Source organism: Schistocerca cancellata, chromosome 5, assembly GCF_023864275.1.
Source record: "Schistocerca cancellata isolate TAMUIC-IGC-003103 chromosome 5, iqSchCanc2.1, whole genome shotgun sequence".
Taxonomy (NCBI): domain Eukaryota; kingdom Metazoa; phylum Arthropoda; class Insecta; order Orthoptera; family Acrididae; genus Schistocerca; species Schistocerca cancellata.
The window spans coordinates 125,466,896-125,483,081 of NC_064630.1; the positions used below are offsets into that span (position 1 = coordinate 125,466,896).

A 16,186-nucleotide genomic window follows, 5' to 3' on the forward strand; every position below is an offset into this window, starting at 1 on the left:
AATCACTTGTGCAACTAGTTCAAGAATGTTGCTCAAGTATGTTGGACCCATACCAGATATGACTAACAAGCATACTGAATGTTTACAGAGAAGAGCAGTATGAATGGTCACAGGTTTGTTAAATCTGTGGGAGAGCGTCTCAGAGATACTAAAGGAACTGAACTGGAAGACTCCTGAAGATAGACATAAACTATCCCGAAAAAGTACTACAATCCCCTACATATTGCTCACATAGAGATCATGAGAATAAGATTAGAATAACTATGGCCGCACAGTGTCATTCAAACAATCATTCTTCTTGTGTTCTATATGTGAATGGAACAGGAAAAAATCCTAATAACTGGTACAGTGGGACGTACCCTCTGCCATGCACCCCCTGGTGGTTAGCAGAGCATAGCTGTAGATGTAGATGTTGATGCTACTGGAAATAAATATTATTGTAGTAAAACATCAGTCTTACCTTTCCCTCCATATATTTCAAATGCTTTGGAAGGTTTTCTTTCACAATGCAAAACAGGCCATTACTAGTAGTAGTTAATTTATATTTTGTGTTGTTTTTATATATAAACTGTGTTCTGTAGCAATATCGAGGATCTGGAGGCAATGGAGGTTTTTCTTCACATCTGAGGAAAACTAATCGGTCCTCCTCTGAACAGTCAGCATCACAACAGCAGTTTATGTCACAGGAATTTAACTGCAAAAGAAAATGTGATATTAAATCATCATTCAATTCTCTTTACATCATCATGTCTTTATGATTATACATGCACACTTAAAGACATTAAACAAAATTTACATACAGATTTTCATCTTTCTCAAAAGTACAAAGTGAATTGTGTGTAACAGTGCAATAATACTTCATAATGTGGGGAAAAGACATAAGGCAGGAAATTAGGCATCTTCAGATAATCAGGGACTGGGTGCTCACTGTCACATCATTATCATTATCATCATAATCATCATCATCATCATCATCATCATCACAAAGTTTTTTTGAGTAATGGCCTTAATCTGTTTTTGTGCTTGACTTCAACTAGACTGGAGAAAAGGTAGTTGGTTCACAGAAGACCTCTGCTCAAAGTACCTGTCAGTCATTAAAATATTGTGTGCAAAATCACACTCATGGAATTTCCAAAGTAAGGTACCTGGACCTCACTAGGTTTGAGACACTGCCACAACTGTTGGAGAAACATTTAAATGCAGCTTCAGTTTGATTGCTTGGCAAGAATCCAAACATGTAACATCAGTGGCCCCTAATTTCTGTGTGTTAGGCAGTGACAAGTAATGAAACAATCACTGTGAATAGTAAGGAGAGATATCCTTGAACGTAATCCTGAACATACTATCTCTCAAATGTCTTGCACAAAAACTAATTCTCAGGATTTTTAGAATGGAGATAGAGATTATTACAATGGTGACTACCAACTTCAAGAGCCTATGAAGATGGAAAGATCAGTTTCATTTTTTCATAATTCAATTTTATATCTAACAATTACATATTCACTTTATATTATGATTATACGTCCAAAAATATATTTTTGCTTGCAGTTTAGAGAATTAAGAGGTTGTTGTATTGTTGTTGTGGTCTTCAGTCCTGAGACTGGTTTGATGCAGCTCTCCATGCTAATCTATCCTGTGCAAGCTCCTTCATCTCCCAGTACCTACTACAACCTACATCCTTCTGAATCTGCTTAGTGTATTCATCTCTTGGTCTCCCTCTACGATTTTTACCCTCCAAAGCTAAATTTGTGATCCCTTGATGCCTCAGGACATGTCCTACCAACCGATCCCTTCATCTAGTCAAGTTGTGCCACAAACTTCTCTTCTCCCCAATCCTTTTCAGTACCTCCTCATTAGTTACGTGATCTACCCACCTAATCTTCAACATTCTTCTGTAGCACCACATTTCGAAAGCTTCTATTCTCTTATTCATCATCATCATCATCATCATCATCATGATTTAAGACTGATTATGCCTTTCAGTGTTCAGTCTGGAGCATAGCCCCCTTATACAGTTCCTCCATGATCCCCTATTCAGTGCTAACATTGGTGCCTCTTCTGATGTTAAACCTATTACTTCAAAATCATTCTTAACCGAATCCAGGTACCTTCTCCTCGGTCTGCCCCGACTCCTCCTACCCTCTACTGCTGAATCCATGAGTCTCTTGGGTAGCCTTGCTTCTCTCATGCGTGTAACATGACCCCACCATCTAAGCCTGTTCGCCCTGACTGCTACATCTATAGAGTTCATTCCCAGTTTTTCTTTGATTTCCTCATTGTGGACACCCTCCTGCCATTGTTCCCATCTACTAGTACCTGCAATCATCCTAGCGACTTTCATATCCGTAACCTCAACCTTGTTGATAAGGTAACCTGAATCCACCCAGCTTTCGCTCCCATACAACAAAGTTGGTCGAAAGATTGAACGGTGCACAGATAACTTAGTCTTGGTACTGACTTCCTTCTTGCATAAGAGAGTAGATCGTAGCTGAGCACTCACTGCATTAGCTTTGCTACACCTCGCTTCCAGTTCTTTCACTATGTTGCCATCCTGTGAGAATATGCATCCTAAGTACTTGAAACCGTCCACCTGTTCTAACTTTGTTCCTCCTATTTGGCACTCAATCCGTTTATATTTCTTTCCCACTGACATTACTTTCGTTTTGGAGATGCTAATCTTCATACCATAGTCCTTACATTTCTGATCTAGCTCTGAAATATTACTTTGCAAACTTTCAATTGAATCTGCCATCACAACTAAGTCATCCGCATATGCAAGACTGCTTATTTTGTGTTCACATATCTTAATCTCACCCAGCCAGTCTATTGCTTTCAACATATGATCCATAAATAATATGAACAACAGTGGAGACAGGTTGCAGCCTTGTCTTACCCCTGAAACTACTCTGAACCATGAACTCAATTTACCGTCAACTCTAACTCCTGCCTGACTATCCATGTAAAGACCTTTAATTGCTTGTAAAAGTTTGCCTCCTATTCCATAATCTTGTAGAACAGACAATAACTTCCTCCTAGGAACCCGGTCATATGCCTTTTCTAGATCTATAAAGCATAGATACAATTCCCTGTTCCACTCATAACACTTCTCCATTATTTGCCGTAAGCTAAAGATCTGGTCCTGACAACCTCTAAGAGGCCTAAACCCACACTGATTTTCATCCAATTGGTCCTCAACTAATACTCGCACTTTCCTTTCAACAATACCTGCGAAGATTTTACCCACAACACTGATTAAAGAGATACCTCTGTAGTTGTTACAAACTTTTCTGTTTCCATGTTTAAAGATTGGTGTGATTACTGCTTTTGTCCAGTCTGATGGAACCTGTCCCGCCTCCCAGGCCATTTCAATTATCCTGTGTAGCCATTTAAGACCTGACATTCCACTGTATTTGATGAGTTCCGACTTAATTTCATCCACCCCAGCCGCTTTATTGCACTGCAATCTATTGACCATTTTTTCCACTTCCTCAAATGTGATCCTATTTCCATCATCATTCCTATCCCATTCTACCTCGAAATCTGAAACATTACTGATCGCATTTTCACCTACATTGAGCAACTCCTCAAAATATTCCCTCCATCTGCCCAAGGCATCCACAGGATTCACCAGCAGTTTTCCTGACCTGTCCAAAATACTTGTCATTTCCTTCTTACCTCCCTTTCGAAGACTGCTAATTACACTCCAGAATGGTTTTCCAGCAGCTTGACCCATAGTCTCCAACCTGTTTCCAAAGTCTTCCCACGATTTCTTCTTTGATGCTGCAATTATCTGTTTGGCTTTGTTTCTTTCTTCAACATAACTTTCTCTGTGTACCTGGGTTCTGGTATGTAGCCATTTTTGATACGCCTTCTTTTTCCTTTTACAGGCTGCCTTGACTGTATCATTCCACCAAGCTGTTTGCTTCATCCTACTTTTACACACTACTGTTCCAAGACATTCTTTAGCCACTTCTAGTACTGTGTCCCTGTACCTTGTCCATTCCTTTTCCAATGACTGTAATTGACTACATTCAACTAACTGGAACCTTTCTGAGTTCGCTGTTATGTACTTGTGCCTGAATTCCTTATCCTGAAGTTTCTCCACTCTTATCCTCCTACATATGGACCTGACCTCCTGCACTTTCGCCCTCACAATCCCAATTTCACTGCAGATTAAATAATGATCAGTATCATCAAAGAATCCCCTGAATACACGTGTGTCCCTCACAGCCTTCCTGAATTCCTGATCTGTTATTATATAGTCAATGACAGATCTGGTTCCCCTGCCTTCCCAAGTATACCGGTGAATGTTCTTATGTTTAAAAAAGGAGTTTGTGATTACTAAGCTCATACTGGCACAGAAATCCAAGAGTTGTTTCCCCTTCCTGTTGGCCTCCATATCCTCTCCAAATTTACCCATAACCTTTTCATACCCTTCTGTTCGATTTCCAATCCTGGCATTAAAATCACCCATGAGCAGAACACTATCCTTGTCCTTTACTCTAACAACTACATCACTGAGTGCCTCATAAAAACTATCCATCTTATCTTGATCTGTCCCTTCACAATGCGAATATACTGACACAATCCTAATTTTCTTGCTAGACACTGTCAAATCTATCCACATCAGTCGTTCGTTTACATACTTTATTGCAACTACGCTGGGTTCCATTTCTTTCCTGATGTAAAGCCCTACACCCCATTGTGCTATTCCTGCTTTGACTCCTGACAGGTAGACCTTGTATTCTCCCACATCTTCTTCTTTCTCACCCCTTACCCGAATGTCACTAACAGCTAAAACGTCCAGCTCCATCTTACTTGCAGCCTCTGCCAGCTCTACCTTCTTCCCAGAGTAGCCCCCATTGATATTAATAGCTCCCCATCTCATTACCATTTGTTTGCCAAGTCGTATCTTAGGAGTCCCTGGTTTGTCAGTTAGAGGTGGGACTCCGTCACCTCCAAAGGTCCGACGCATTTTGCTCTGATTATTGCCAGCATCATATTTAAAGTACCAGGGAAGCAGGTTGCTAGCCTTACTTGCCCTGAGTCCCATTGGGTTTTACCCCTAACGGCTGAGGGACTAACTGGTGGATTTGGTAGTCTTTGCCATATGAGCACAAAGGTGACCACGACTCAGAATATGTCCGAGATGCCCAGCCTTATTCCAAAGTAACTGGTATCCCGACTGTCGGGACCACTTACTTGGCCACTCATATGTTGCCCGTGGTTCATGAACTAGGACATGACTACAGGAACCCACACCATGAACCACATTCTCTTATTGTCTAAACTATTTATTGTCCATGTTTCACTTCCATACATGGCTACACTCCATACAACTACTTTCAGAAGTGACTTCCTGACACTTAAATCTATATTCGATGTTAACAAATTTCTCTTCTTCAGAAACGCTTTCCTTGCCATTGCCAGTCTACATTTTATATCCTCTCTACTTCGACCATCATCAGTTATTTTGCTCCCCAAATAGAAAAACTCCTTTACTAATTTAAGTGTCTCATTACCTAACCTAATTCCCTCAGCAGCACCCGACTTAATTCGACTACATTCCATTATCCTTGTTTTGCTTTTGTTGATGTTCATCTTACATCCTCCTTTCAAGACACTGTTCATTCCATTCAACTGCTCTTCCAAGTACTTTGCAGTCTCTGACAGAATTACAATGTCATCGGCGAACCTCAAAGTTTTTATTTCTTCTCCCTGGATTTTAATACCTACTCCAAATTTTTCTTTTGTTTCCTTTACTGCTTGCTCAATATACAGATTGAATAACATCGGGGAGAGGCTACAACCCTGTCTCACTGCCTTACCAACCACTGCTTCCCTCTGATGTCCCTCGACTCTTATAACTGCCATCTGGTTTCTGTACAAATTGTAAATAGCCTTTCGCTCCCTGTATTTTACCCCTCCCACCTTTAGAATTTGAAAGAGAGTATTCCAGTCAACATTGTCAAAAGCTTTCTCTAAGTCTACAAATGCTAGAAACGTAGGTTTGCCTTTCCTTAATCTTTCTTCTAAGATAAGTCGTAAGGTCAGTATTGCCTCACGTGTTCCAACATTTCTACGGAATCCAAACTGATCTTCCCCGAGGTCAGCTTCTACCAGTTTTTCCATTCGTCTGTAAATAATCTGTGTTAGTATTTTGCAGCTGTGACTTATTAAACTGATAGTTTGGTAATTTTCACATCTGTCAACACCTGCTTTCTTTGGGATTGGAATTATTATATTCTTCTTGAAGTCTGAGGGTATTTCGCCTGTCTCATACACCTTGCTCACCAGATGGTAGAGTTTTGTCAGGACTGGCTCTCCCAAGGCCGTCAGTAGTTCTAATGGAATGTTGTCTACTCCCGGGGCCTTGTTTTGACTCAGGTCTTTCAGTGCTCTGTCACACTCTTCATGCAGTATCATATCTCCCATTTCATCTTCATCTACATCCTCTTCCATTTCCATAATATTGTTCTCAAGTGCATCGCCCTTGTATAGACCTCTATATATGCCTTCCACATTTCTGCTTTCCCCTCTTTGCTTAGAACTGGGTTTCCATCTGAGTTCTTGATATTCATGTAAGTGGCTCTCTTTCCTCCAAAGGTCTCTTTAATTTTCCTGTAGGCTGTATCTATCTTACCCCTAGTGAGATAAGCCTCCACATCCTTACATTTGTCCTCTAGCCATGCCTGCTTAGCCATTTTGCACTTCCTGTCAATCTCATTTTTGAGACGTTTGTATTCCTTTTTGCCTGCTTCATTTACTGCATTTTTATATTTTCTCCTTTCATCAATTAAATTCAATATTTCTTCTGTTACCCAAGGGTTTCTACTAGCCCTCGTCTTTTTACCTATTTGATCCTCTGCTGCCTTCACTATTTCATCCCTCAGAGCTACCCATTCTTCTTTTACTGTATTTCTTTCCCCATTCCTGTCAATTGTTCCCTTATGCTCTCCCTGAAACTCTGTACAACCTCTGGTTTAGTCAGTTTATCCAGGTCCCATCTCCTTAAATTCCCACCTTTTTGCAATTTCTTCAGTTTTAATCTACAGATCATAACCAATAGATTGTGGTCAGAGTCCACATCTGCCCCTGGAAATGTCCTACAATTTAAAACCTGGTTCCTAAATCTCTGTCTAACCATTATATAATCTATCTGATACCTTTTAGTATCTCCAGGATTCTTCCATGTATACGACCTTCTTTTATGATTCTTGAACCAAGTGTTAGCTATGATTAAGTTATGCTCTGTGCAAAATTCTACCAGACTGCTTCCTCTTTCATTTCTTAGCCCCAATCCATATTCACCTACAATGTTTCCTTCTTTCCCTTTTCTTACTGTCGAATTCCAGTCACCCATGACTATTAAATTTTCGTCTCCCTTCACTACCTGAATAATTTCTTTTATCTCATCATACATTTCTTCAATTTCTTCGTCATCTGCAGAGCTAGTTGGCATATAAACTTGTACTACTGTAGTAGGCATGGGCTTCGTGTCTATCTTGGCCACCATAATACGTTCACTATGCTGTTTGTAGTAGCTTACTCGCACTCCCATTTTTTTATTCATTATTAAACCTACTCCTGCATTACCCCTATTTGATTTTGTATTTATAACCCTCTATTCACCTGACCAGAAGTCTTGTTCCTCCTGCCACCGAACTTCACTAATTCCCACTATATCTAACTTTAACCTATCCATTTCCCTTTTTAAATTTTCTAACCTATCTGCCCGATTAAGGGATCTGACATTCCACGCTCCGATCCGTAGAATGCCAGTTTTCTTTCTCCTGATAACGACGTCCTCTTGAGTAGTCCCCACCCGGAGTTCCAAATGGGGGACTATTTTACCTCTGGAATATTTTACCCAAGAGGACACCATCATCATTTAACCATACAGTAAAGCTGCATGCCCTCGGGAAAAATTACGGCTGTAGTTTCTTCTTGCTTTCAGCTGTTCGCAGTACCACAACAGCAAGGCCGTTTTGGTTAATGTTACAAGGCCAGATCAGTCAATCATCCAGACTGTTGCCCCTGCAACTAATGAAAAGGCTGCTGCCCCTCTTCAGGAACCACACGTTTGTCTGGCCTCTCAACAGATACCCCACCGTTGTGGTTGCACCTACGGTACGGCTATCTGTATCGTTGAGGCACGCAAGCCTCCCCACCAACGGCAAGGTCCATGGTTAATGGGGGGAGGAATAAGGAGGTATGATAAATAATATGGAGTATTTTTAATTATGAAATTGTGTAATCAGACTCCCTATGATGCAAAATATTGTCCTGAGGTAACTTGGGCATGAATTTTTGACAAATGAGTCAAAGAAAGTCTTATTTAAATAGATCACTGTAATTAATAAAAATATGAATCTTACTATAAGTTACGACACTGTTCACATAGAAAATATTTATTGAAATGGTTGTAGTAGTGTGCTGAAGATGAAAACAGGGAGTAACACAGAGAGACACATTGCGATCAACATAATAATATCAGCTCCCTCAGGATATTTTCTCACTATTTGCATAATGGACAAGGTTGCGCATTGCACACTGCCTTTTTGCAGATGTGAGATTTTGCACTTCTTGATGACATTTATGAAGGCCTCAGGCTCAATTACTTCAGGAGTATGTTGAATAACCCCATCCACTGCCACTGTTAAACATTTTTTTAACTTACATGGTTGGTTTTTAGACAATCATCAATCTCATTATGAAACATTAGCATCTACAAAACTTCATATATTAAAAGAAACAGTGTCCCTTTTTAATGAGTGCAGGTGAAACATGCAAACTGGTGTTAAATTTCCTATCAGTTTCCTATCAGGGTTTATTCAAGTATTACCTCCCCAGAATTCTCCATGACGAATGAGATGTCAGCATTTTCCTTGAGCTTATGGAGAACATAAGCTCCTTTTTACTTTGGGATCAATGCCCCTGTTGGTTTCAATCTCTACTGCAGGGGCATTTATGTAGCACTGGATTTACAAAAGTGAATATATAAATTCCGCCATGCCATTTTAAAACGATGAAAAAACATTTTTTTAACTATTTGTTTCTGTTTTGCAGGCAATGGATAACATGACAGGTGTCATTCAGCATGATCTACTGCAGTCAAAAACTACTTGAAGAGATATTATCCTCAAGTGATGATTCTCTTTTTGTAATATTTCAGTGTTACATAATTACCTGGATAGAGGATTATCCCTCTCCCCTTCCTGTGGGTGCAATCATTATTTTGCCCATCCACAAAGCCATAGCATCTCCCCTATTCAAGTTCTTGCTCTTCATGAATAACAGCTTTCTGGTCTATTATTTACCAAAATATCAGTTAGCTGTTGTGGTGCACAGAACTTATTACTTGTCAAAAAATACCTATTGTTCAAAAAAGTTTTTCTAAGTGTCATTACAAATAGTGAATACTTTTATAACCCTGCTTGCTCACTAAGTGTGCATCAAAACAGGGTTATAAACCCTAACTGCCAATTTTTACTTCACTATCTACTGCCTGGTTAAGGGTTTGAAGTGACTTTTCCTCTCCCCTGATCTTTGTTTTCATCCTTTTGAAAATGCCTAAAGCTTAAGATAGCTTCAACTCTGAGTGTATGTCTGTCCTCTTTCAGTTCCTGATGACTATAAGCTGATTTTTTTTTTTTTTTTCATTACAGAAATAGTTAGCCTACATTTTTTTTCTTTCACAATGTTTGAGTAGGTTGTTACGTTCAAGGGCAGGGAGTACAACATCTGGGTCCCACCATGGTTATGACACTTATACAGTCAAACACTCCATCTCTCATAAAATGGACATCCTGCAGGACTGGCATGTTATGTGTGTAGGACATTAATGCACTGCAGATGGCACACAAGTGGACAGCCATGACTGTGCAGATACAGGTGGAGGAGGGGATGGATATTGAGAGGGAAGACAAAGAGGTGGCAGGGGGGGGGGGGGGGCACAGAAGGGAGAGACAAAGGCATGGGGGATGGACAGAGAGAGGAGTGGGGGGGGGGGAGATGGATAGACAGAGGGGCAGGAGGAGATGGACCGCGAGAGGGGGAGGGGGAGAAGCTTATGTCCACAAATCAGCATGGTTTTAGAAAGCATCACTTCTGCAAAACTCAGCTTGCCCTTTTCTCATGTGACATGATATGCTGTGGACTATGGATGGAGGGTAACAGGCAGATTCCATATTTCTAGATTTCCGGTAAACATCTGACATGGTGCCCCACTGCACGCTGTCAACAAAGTTCTCAGATGTGTGAGTGGCTCAAGGACTACTTAAGTAATAGAACCCTGTATGTTGTCCTTGATGGCGAGTATTCATCAGAGACAAGGGTATCATCAGCAGTGCCCCAGCGAAGTGAGATAGCTGTTGTTCACTATATACATAAATGAAAGGGTGGGCAGCAATCTGTGGTTATTTTCTGATAATGCTGTGGTGTACAGTAAGGCATTGAAATTGAGTGACTGTAGGAAGATAAAACATGACTTAGACAAAATTTCCACTTGGTGTGATGAATGGCAGCTACCTGTAAATGTGGAAAAATGTAAGTGAATACGGATGAGTAGGAAGAAATATCTGTACTGTTGGGATACAGTATTAACAGTGTCCTGCTCAATGCAGTTACATTTTATAAATACCTGCGTATAATGATGCAAAGTGATATGAAATGGAACGAGAATGTGAGAACTGTGGTAGGGAAGGCAAATGGTCAACTTCAGTTTATTGGGAGTATTTAAGGAGACCACATATAAGATGCTGGTGTGACCTTGTCTTGAGTACGGCTCAAGTGTTTGGGCTCTGTACCAGGTCAGATTGAAGGAAGACATCGAAGTAATTCTGAGGCAAGCTGATATATTTGTTACCAGTAGATTCAAATGACACTTAAGTGTCACAGAGATGCTTCAGGAACACAAATGGGAATCGCTGGAAGGAAGGCAACGTTCTTGTCAAGAAACATTATTCAGGAAATTTAGAGAAACAGCATCTGAAGCTGACTGCCAAATGATTCTACTACTGCCAACACAAATTGCGTGTAAGGATCAGGAAGATAAGATATAAGAAATTAGGGCTCATGTGGAAGCATATAGATAGTCATTTTTAACCTCGCTCTATTTGCGAGTGGAACAGGAAAGGAAATGACTAGTAATGGTACAGTGTAACCTCTTGCATGCACTGTATGGTGGGTTGTGGAGAATATATGTAGATGTAGAGAAAGAGAGGGCAGAAGAGGAGATGCATAGGAGAGGGGGGGAAGAAGGAGACAGGTTGAGAGAGGGGTGAGGGGCAGATGGGCAGACAAAGATGGGAGGAGGAGATGGATAGAAAGAGAAGGGGGGGGGGGGGGGCAGAGAACAGCTGGACAGAAGAATGGCAGAGGAGGTGATGGGAAGAGAGAGGAGGGAGGCAGAAATGAACTAATGGAAGACTGGAATAAATAAGTACTCAGGCAGTACTGGGTTTCTGGGCTAGTATCTTAATATTCTGCAAAAAATTTCCACTGGAAACATTTTATTTTGGCCAAATTCATTAAATTTCTTCAGACATGTTCTTTTCCAAATAAATCTCCATCACAACTATGAAATCTTAAGACATCTCTCAATTAAATTATTTGCAGGCTCCCAAGTCCTTAACTAGAGCTTGTGCGAAATTCTGAATAATACATGTACTCAAATATTACACAGCTCTCAGAATCCACTATGTGAATGATTTGCTTCAGAATTAACTTCCTTCTTCATCTTCTTACATTGCACTAATGATTAGTTTTCATAAATTATTTTTGTGGTGAAATTGTTACTCAATAAATGTAAACATGAAGATGACAAAACCAGAAAACATGCACAAAAATATTTGCCCTGTCTCAGGTAAGACTGATTTCAGGATTTTATACCTGATGTTTTATTCCCAGCTCCAATACTATAAACACTGCAGTATTATTTCTGTTTTGGGTATGACTGTTCAGACTTCTTTCAACTGCAGCATCTATCTTTTCATGCAACAACACAGGCAGGAAGGTAGAGACAATGATTAAAAAACTATTTTCACTAGGACTGCAACTTACTTACCTCTAAATCACAGGCACAATTTTCCTCAGGAATCCATCGTGGTTTTTCACTCACTGGCAATACACTTGTAGTGACAGCCACATATGAACTTTCTGTTGACTTGCTACTTGATGGTTCTGATACCAAAAGAGTGTTCTCTAAAGTAACTGGAAGGGTATGATTTTCCACTTGTGTAACATTATTCAGAGTCAGATTCTGATCATGGCCTTCAAAGTTTGTTGAAACTATAGTTAGTGTGGAATTTACATCTCCTAGTTCTAATATTTCTGTTGTACAGAGGGTCTCATTGTTATTACAAATTTCACTATGCTCATAAGAAAGATAATTAGTTGGGGAAGACAATAAATCTTGCATTTCAATGGGCCTAAATAAACATAGATTGAAAGTTAACAGATGTAATAATGTATTCAGAAAGACCATTGTAAACTTTTTATGTCCAACAATTCTAAAGGAAGCAACATTCTTATTTTCTGATGACTATTACCATAACTCATATGAAGAGAATATACATTTGTAACTAACATTCAACACCAAACTTATCAAAGTGCCTTAAGATAATTCCCAGTTCCATGTGAACAATCCCCATAGTTTCAGTCTGCAACCTATATCTGTCATATCCACAATAAGCAAGTTCAACATTCTTCAACTGCGGTCCACCCCCAACAAAATATTGCCGTATTTGGTCACGAAGGGTACCTGAAAGATAAAGTAAGTCATAGTCAAAGGATATTCTCAAGTGAAGTGTACGTAAAATTAAAAAACAATTTGATTTTATAATTTTCAAACAGAAATTTCATGAAAATTCAGATCAGAAAACTGTATCTTGATTCTGTAGTACTGTTTTCTGATAATGTCACAAAGAGTAGGGAGGTTGTAGGAAAAATATGAAAACTATGGGAAAGATTATACAGAAAAGTTACTACACTACAAAGAATAAGTGCAAATGTGTAATGAATGCATGGTGGTCTGACAGAATATTCAGCACATTGTAACACATGTGACAACAACAAACTGATCCACAACAATTTTGTATATATTCAGCCACAGTAGGACCACATTTCATCATTTGGCATTCAAAGAAAAATTGTTTGGGGGTCCACTGGACACTGGCTTAACCTTTGGCCTTCAAAATTTTCTTGTGTTACACTAATCTACATAAATACTTTGGAATTAACCCTCAAGTGGCTGGGCCATTTTTCATACACATGTAAAGAATGACCATCTTTATGTTACAAAGGTAATTATGTATCAGCAAAACCAAAGTTTAATCTTAGTTTTATTAAACAATGATCAAATAAACTTACATAATATGAGCTAAAGCACTGTTTACTTAAACTTTCATTGCATCAGTCTGTTGCCATAGACAGGTGTTACCCCACAGCAATGAACCATTAAATGGCACAGTTGCATCAGATCCCAGCCAACAATTTATTTGATTACTAATAGCTTTCTAGTAGCTAGCTTCAGTATAAACTTTGTGATATTTTTGGCAAATTATTTGTCTTCAATACGTAGCCTATATCCATCTGAACATTCATTACAGCATCTTGACAAACACTGAAGGAAGAACTTTTTGAGATTTTTGGGGAAAAAAAGATGCACCTTGAAGCAATTACCCAAATGGGACAGAAATCAGTAGATGTGATGTACATGTGCAGACAAACTAATGATTACAATTTCTGAAAAACTGGATGATTTTTTCAAGAGAAAGAGCTTTGCAAATAAAGTAAGCCAGTAACACATTTGTCCACATCTGGCTCTCATGCAAGCAATTTTTTTGCTTGGCATTGATTGATAAGAGCTGTCAAATGTCCTCCTGAGGGATATCAAGCCATATTCTGTCCAGTTGACACATTAGATCATCAAAATCCCAAGCTGGTTGGAAGGCACTGCCCATAATGCTCCAAACATTCTCAATTAAGGAGGTATATGTCAATCTCGCTGGCCAAGGCAGAGTTTGGCAAACACAAAGGTAAGCAGCAGAAACTCTTGCCACATGCAGGCAGGCATTATCTTGAAATGTAAGGCCAGAATGGCTTGCCATCAAACTGGGGCATAGAATATTGTCAACATACCACTGTGTTGCCAGGGTGCCACAGATGACAACCAAATGGGTCCTGCTTGAAATGAAATGGCACCCCAGACAGTTTTACTCCCCTCAAACTGACTGTAGGCCAAATGTGCCTGATACCCATACGAATGGGTTTGTTGATGTAGAGAGGTCAATGGTAGTTGGAGCAAGAGGTATTGTGGGCTCAGTGCCCTTTTTGTGGGCCACCTATTAATGCTCCTTGCAGTCACTCAAGTGCCAGTTACAAATCGGATCAATGATAATGGTGAATCAGGAGCTGTGAGTGCCTTTCTGATGATTGCTTGTCCTTTCGTTCTGTCATCTCTCTCAGTTGACCACTTCCTTCTTGATGCTGTGCTCATCCATGGTTCACCCATTCCTGTCAACATCATCAAATATTTCATTGCTCCTATTCAAATGCCAAGCAATTCACTGATTACTCCAACTGGCTTCTTTGAACCCAACTACACGTCCTCTCTCAAATGCTGACATCTGAGTATATTGTTCAAGTGCCTGTCTGCAAGGCACAGTTGGTACCCAGCTGAGTACACAGAATGAAATTAGCAAAGACTTTATGCCCAGGTATCAAAATGTGTCACACATTCACCCATTGGCAGCCAATGTTTACAGTTTTGCATAACTCCTTTCTGGTGTGTCATTTTTTCATGTCTTAGAGTGTAGTATGTAAGGGTGTCTCTCTTAAGAGCCATCAGGTGGAGGGGAGGAGTGGAGAGGAGGCTGTGAAGCAGCCATTGAAATCAAGTATGTTACGTTCAGCTGCATGCTGTGCCACAAGGTGGTCTACTTTCTCTTGGCCACACTTTGGCAGTGGTGATTCGTCTTGGAGGACAGCTGGTTGGTAGCCATATCAATAGAAAAAGCTGTGTAATGATTGCAGAAAAGCTGGCACATGACATGGCTGCTTTCACAGATGGCCAGCCTCAGATGGGGCAGGCTACACCTGTGACTGCACTGGAATAGAAAGTACTGGGTGGGTGGATTGGGCACATCTTGCAGCTGGATGTTACACAGGGTTATGACCCCTGTGGCAAAGGACTTTGATTGACTGGGACTGGGAGTGGCATAATGATGGACTAGGATGTTGATGAGATTGAATGAGTGATGGAACAACACTTTAGGGTAGAAAGGATCTTGGGCAAGATGTCCCTCATTTCAGGGAATAATGACAGACAATCAAAGCCCTTGTGGAGGATGTGGTTCAGTTGTTCCAGTCTGAGATGTACTGGATGACGAAGGGGGTGCTCCTTTGTAGCTGATTCTTGGGTGTGATGGGAGGATTGGTGTGTGTGGGAAATCTGTTTGCAGGCTATGTCTGGGAGAGAATGTGTGTCTGTGAAGGCATTCATAAAACATTCAGCAAACTGGGTAAGGGAGTTATTGTCACTGCAGATATGTCCTACCCGCATGGACAGGCTTTATGAGGGGGATTTTTTGGTTTAGAAGCGATGGCAGCTGTCGAAAAGCAGGTAGTCATGGAGGTTGATGGCCTTAACTTGTGAGAGAGGTCAACAACCAGGAAAGTGGCACAGTGTGTTGAGGCAGACTGGGTGAAGCTGATAGGAGAGAAGGTTTTGAGACTGTGAAGGAATGAGGACAGGGCGTCTGGGCTCTGAGTCCAGATCATGAAGATATCATCAATAAACCTGAACCACACCAGAGGTTTGGGTTTTTGGGAGGCTAGGTAGGTTTCCTCTAGATGGCCTATAAACAGGTTGGCCTTGAAGTGTGCCATGGGCCAGGACTTTCCATTGTTTGATTTTGAGTAACGGGTTTCCTTCCACCCCACAACCCAGTGATGTTTTCCTTTGTTACTGTTCCCTAAAGCATTGCTCTACCAGTGTCCATTCTTTCCCTTCTTTCCTTTTTTTTCCCCAAACCAAGCATGCTCTGATATCCAAGCCACACTGCCTATGCACAACACACAGCTATGTGATAGCACAGATTGTTGGTGCAGCATCTCATGCTCCAAAATCTTCCTGCCAATAATTATAATTACCGCTACTGGTCACATTTGCTCCCCCATCCTC

At 40.4% G+C, this 16,186-nt stretch overlaps 2 protein-coding genes across 7 annotated transcripts in view; both read right to left on the minus strand.

Annotated features, from left to right (window-relative positions):
- LOC126187793 (tectonic-1) overlaps nucleotides 1-12,487 on the minus strand; it is a 97,865-nt gene extending 85,378 nt beyond the window's left edge. For both annotated transcript variants that reach the window (XM_049929068.1, XM_049929067.1), the window contains exons 1-2: nucleotides 12,068-12,487; nucleotides 461-694 (exon numbers count right to left, since the gene is read on the minus strand). In XM_049929068.1, the coding sequence (XP_049785025.1) occupies nucleotides 461-694; nucleotides 12,068-12,487 (654 nt within the window). The remainder of the gene's footprint in view (nucleotides 1-460; nucleotides 695-12,067) is intronic.
- Nucleotides 12,488-12,574: 87 nt separating this feature from the next.
- The window catches only part of LOC126187799 (B9 domain-containing protein 2), a 68,635-nt gene continuing 65,023 nt past the window's right edge, over nucleotides 12,575-16,186 (minus strand). For all 5 annotated transcript variants that reach the window (XM_049929079.1, XM_049929083.1, XM_049929082.1 and 2 more), the window contains exon 5: nucleotides 12,575-12,763. In XM_049929079.1, coding sequence (XP_049785036.1) covers nucleotides 12,585-12,763 — 179 coding nt within the window. In that variant the 3' untranslated portion in view covers nucleotides 12,575-12,584. The remainder of the gene's footprint in view (nucleotides 12,764-16,186) is intronic.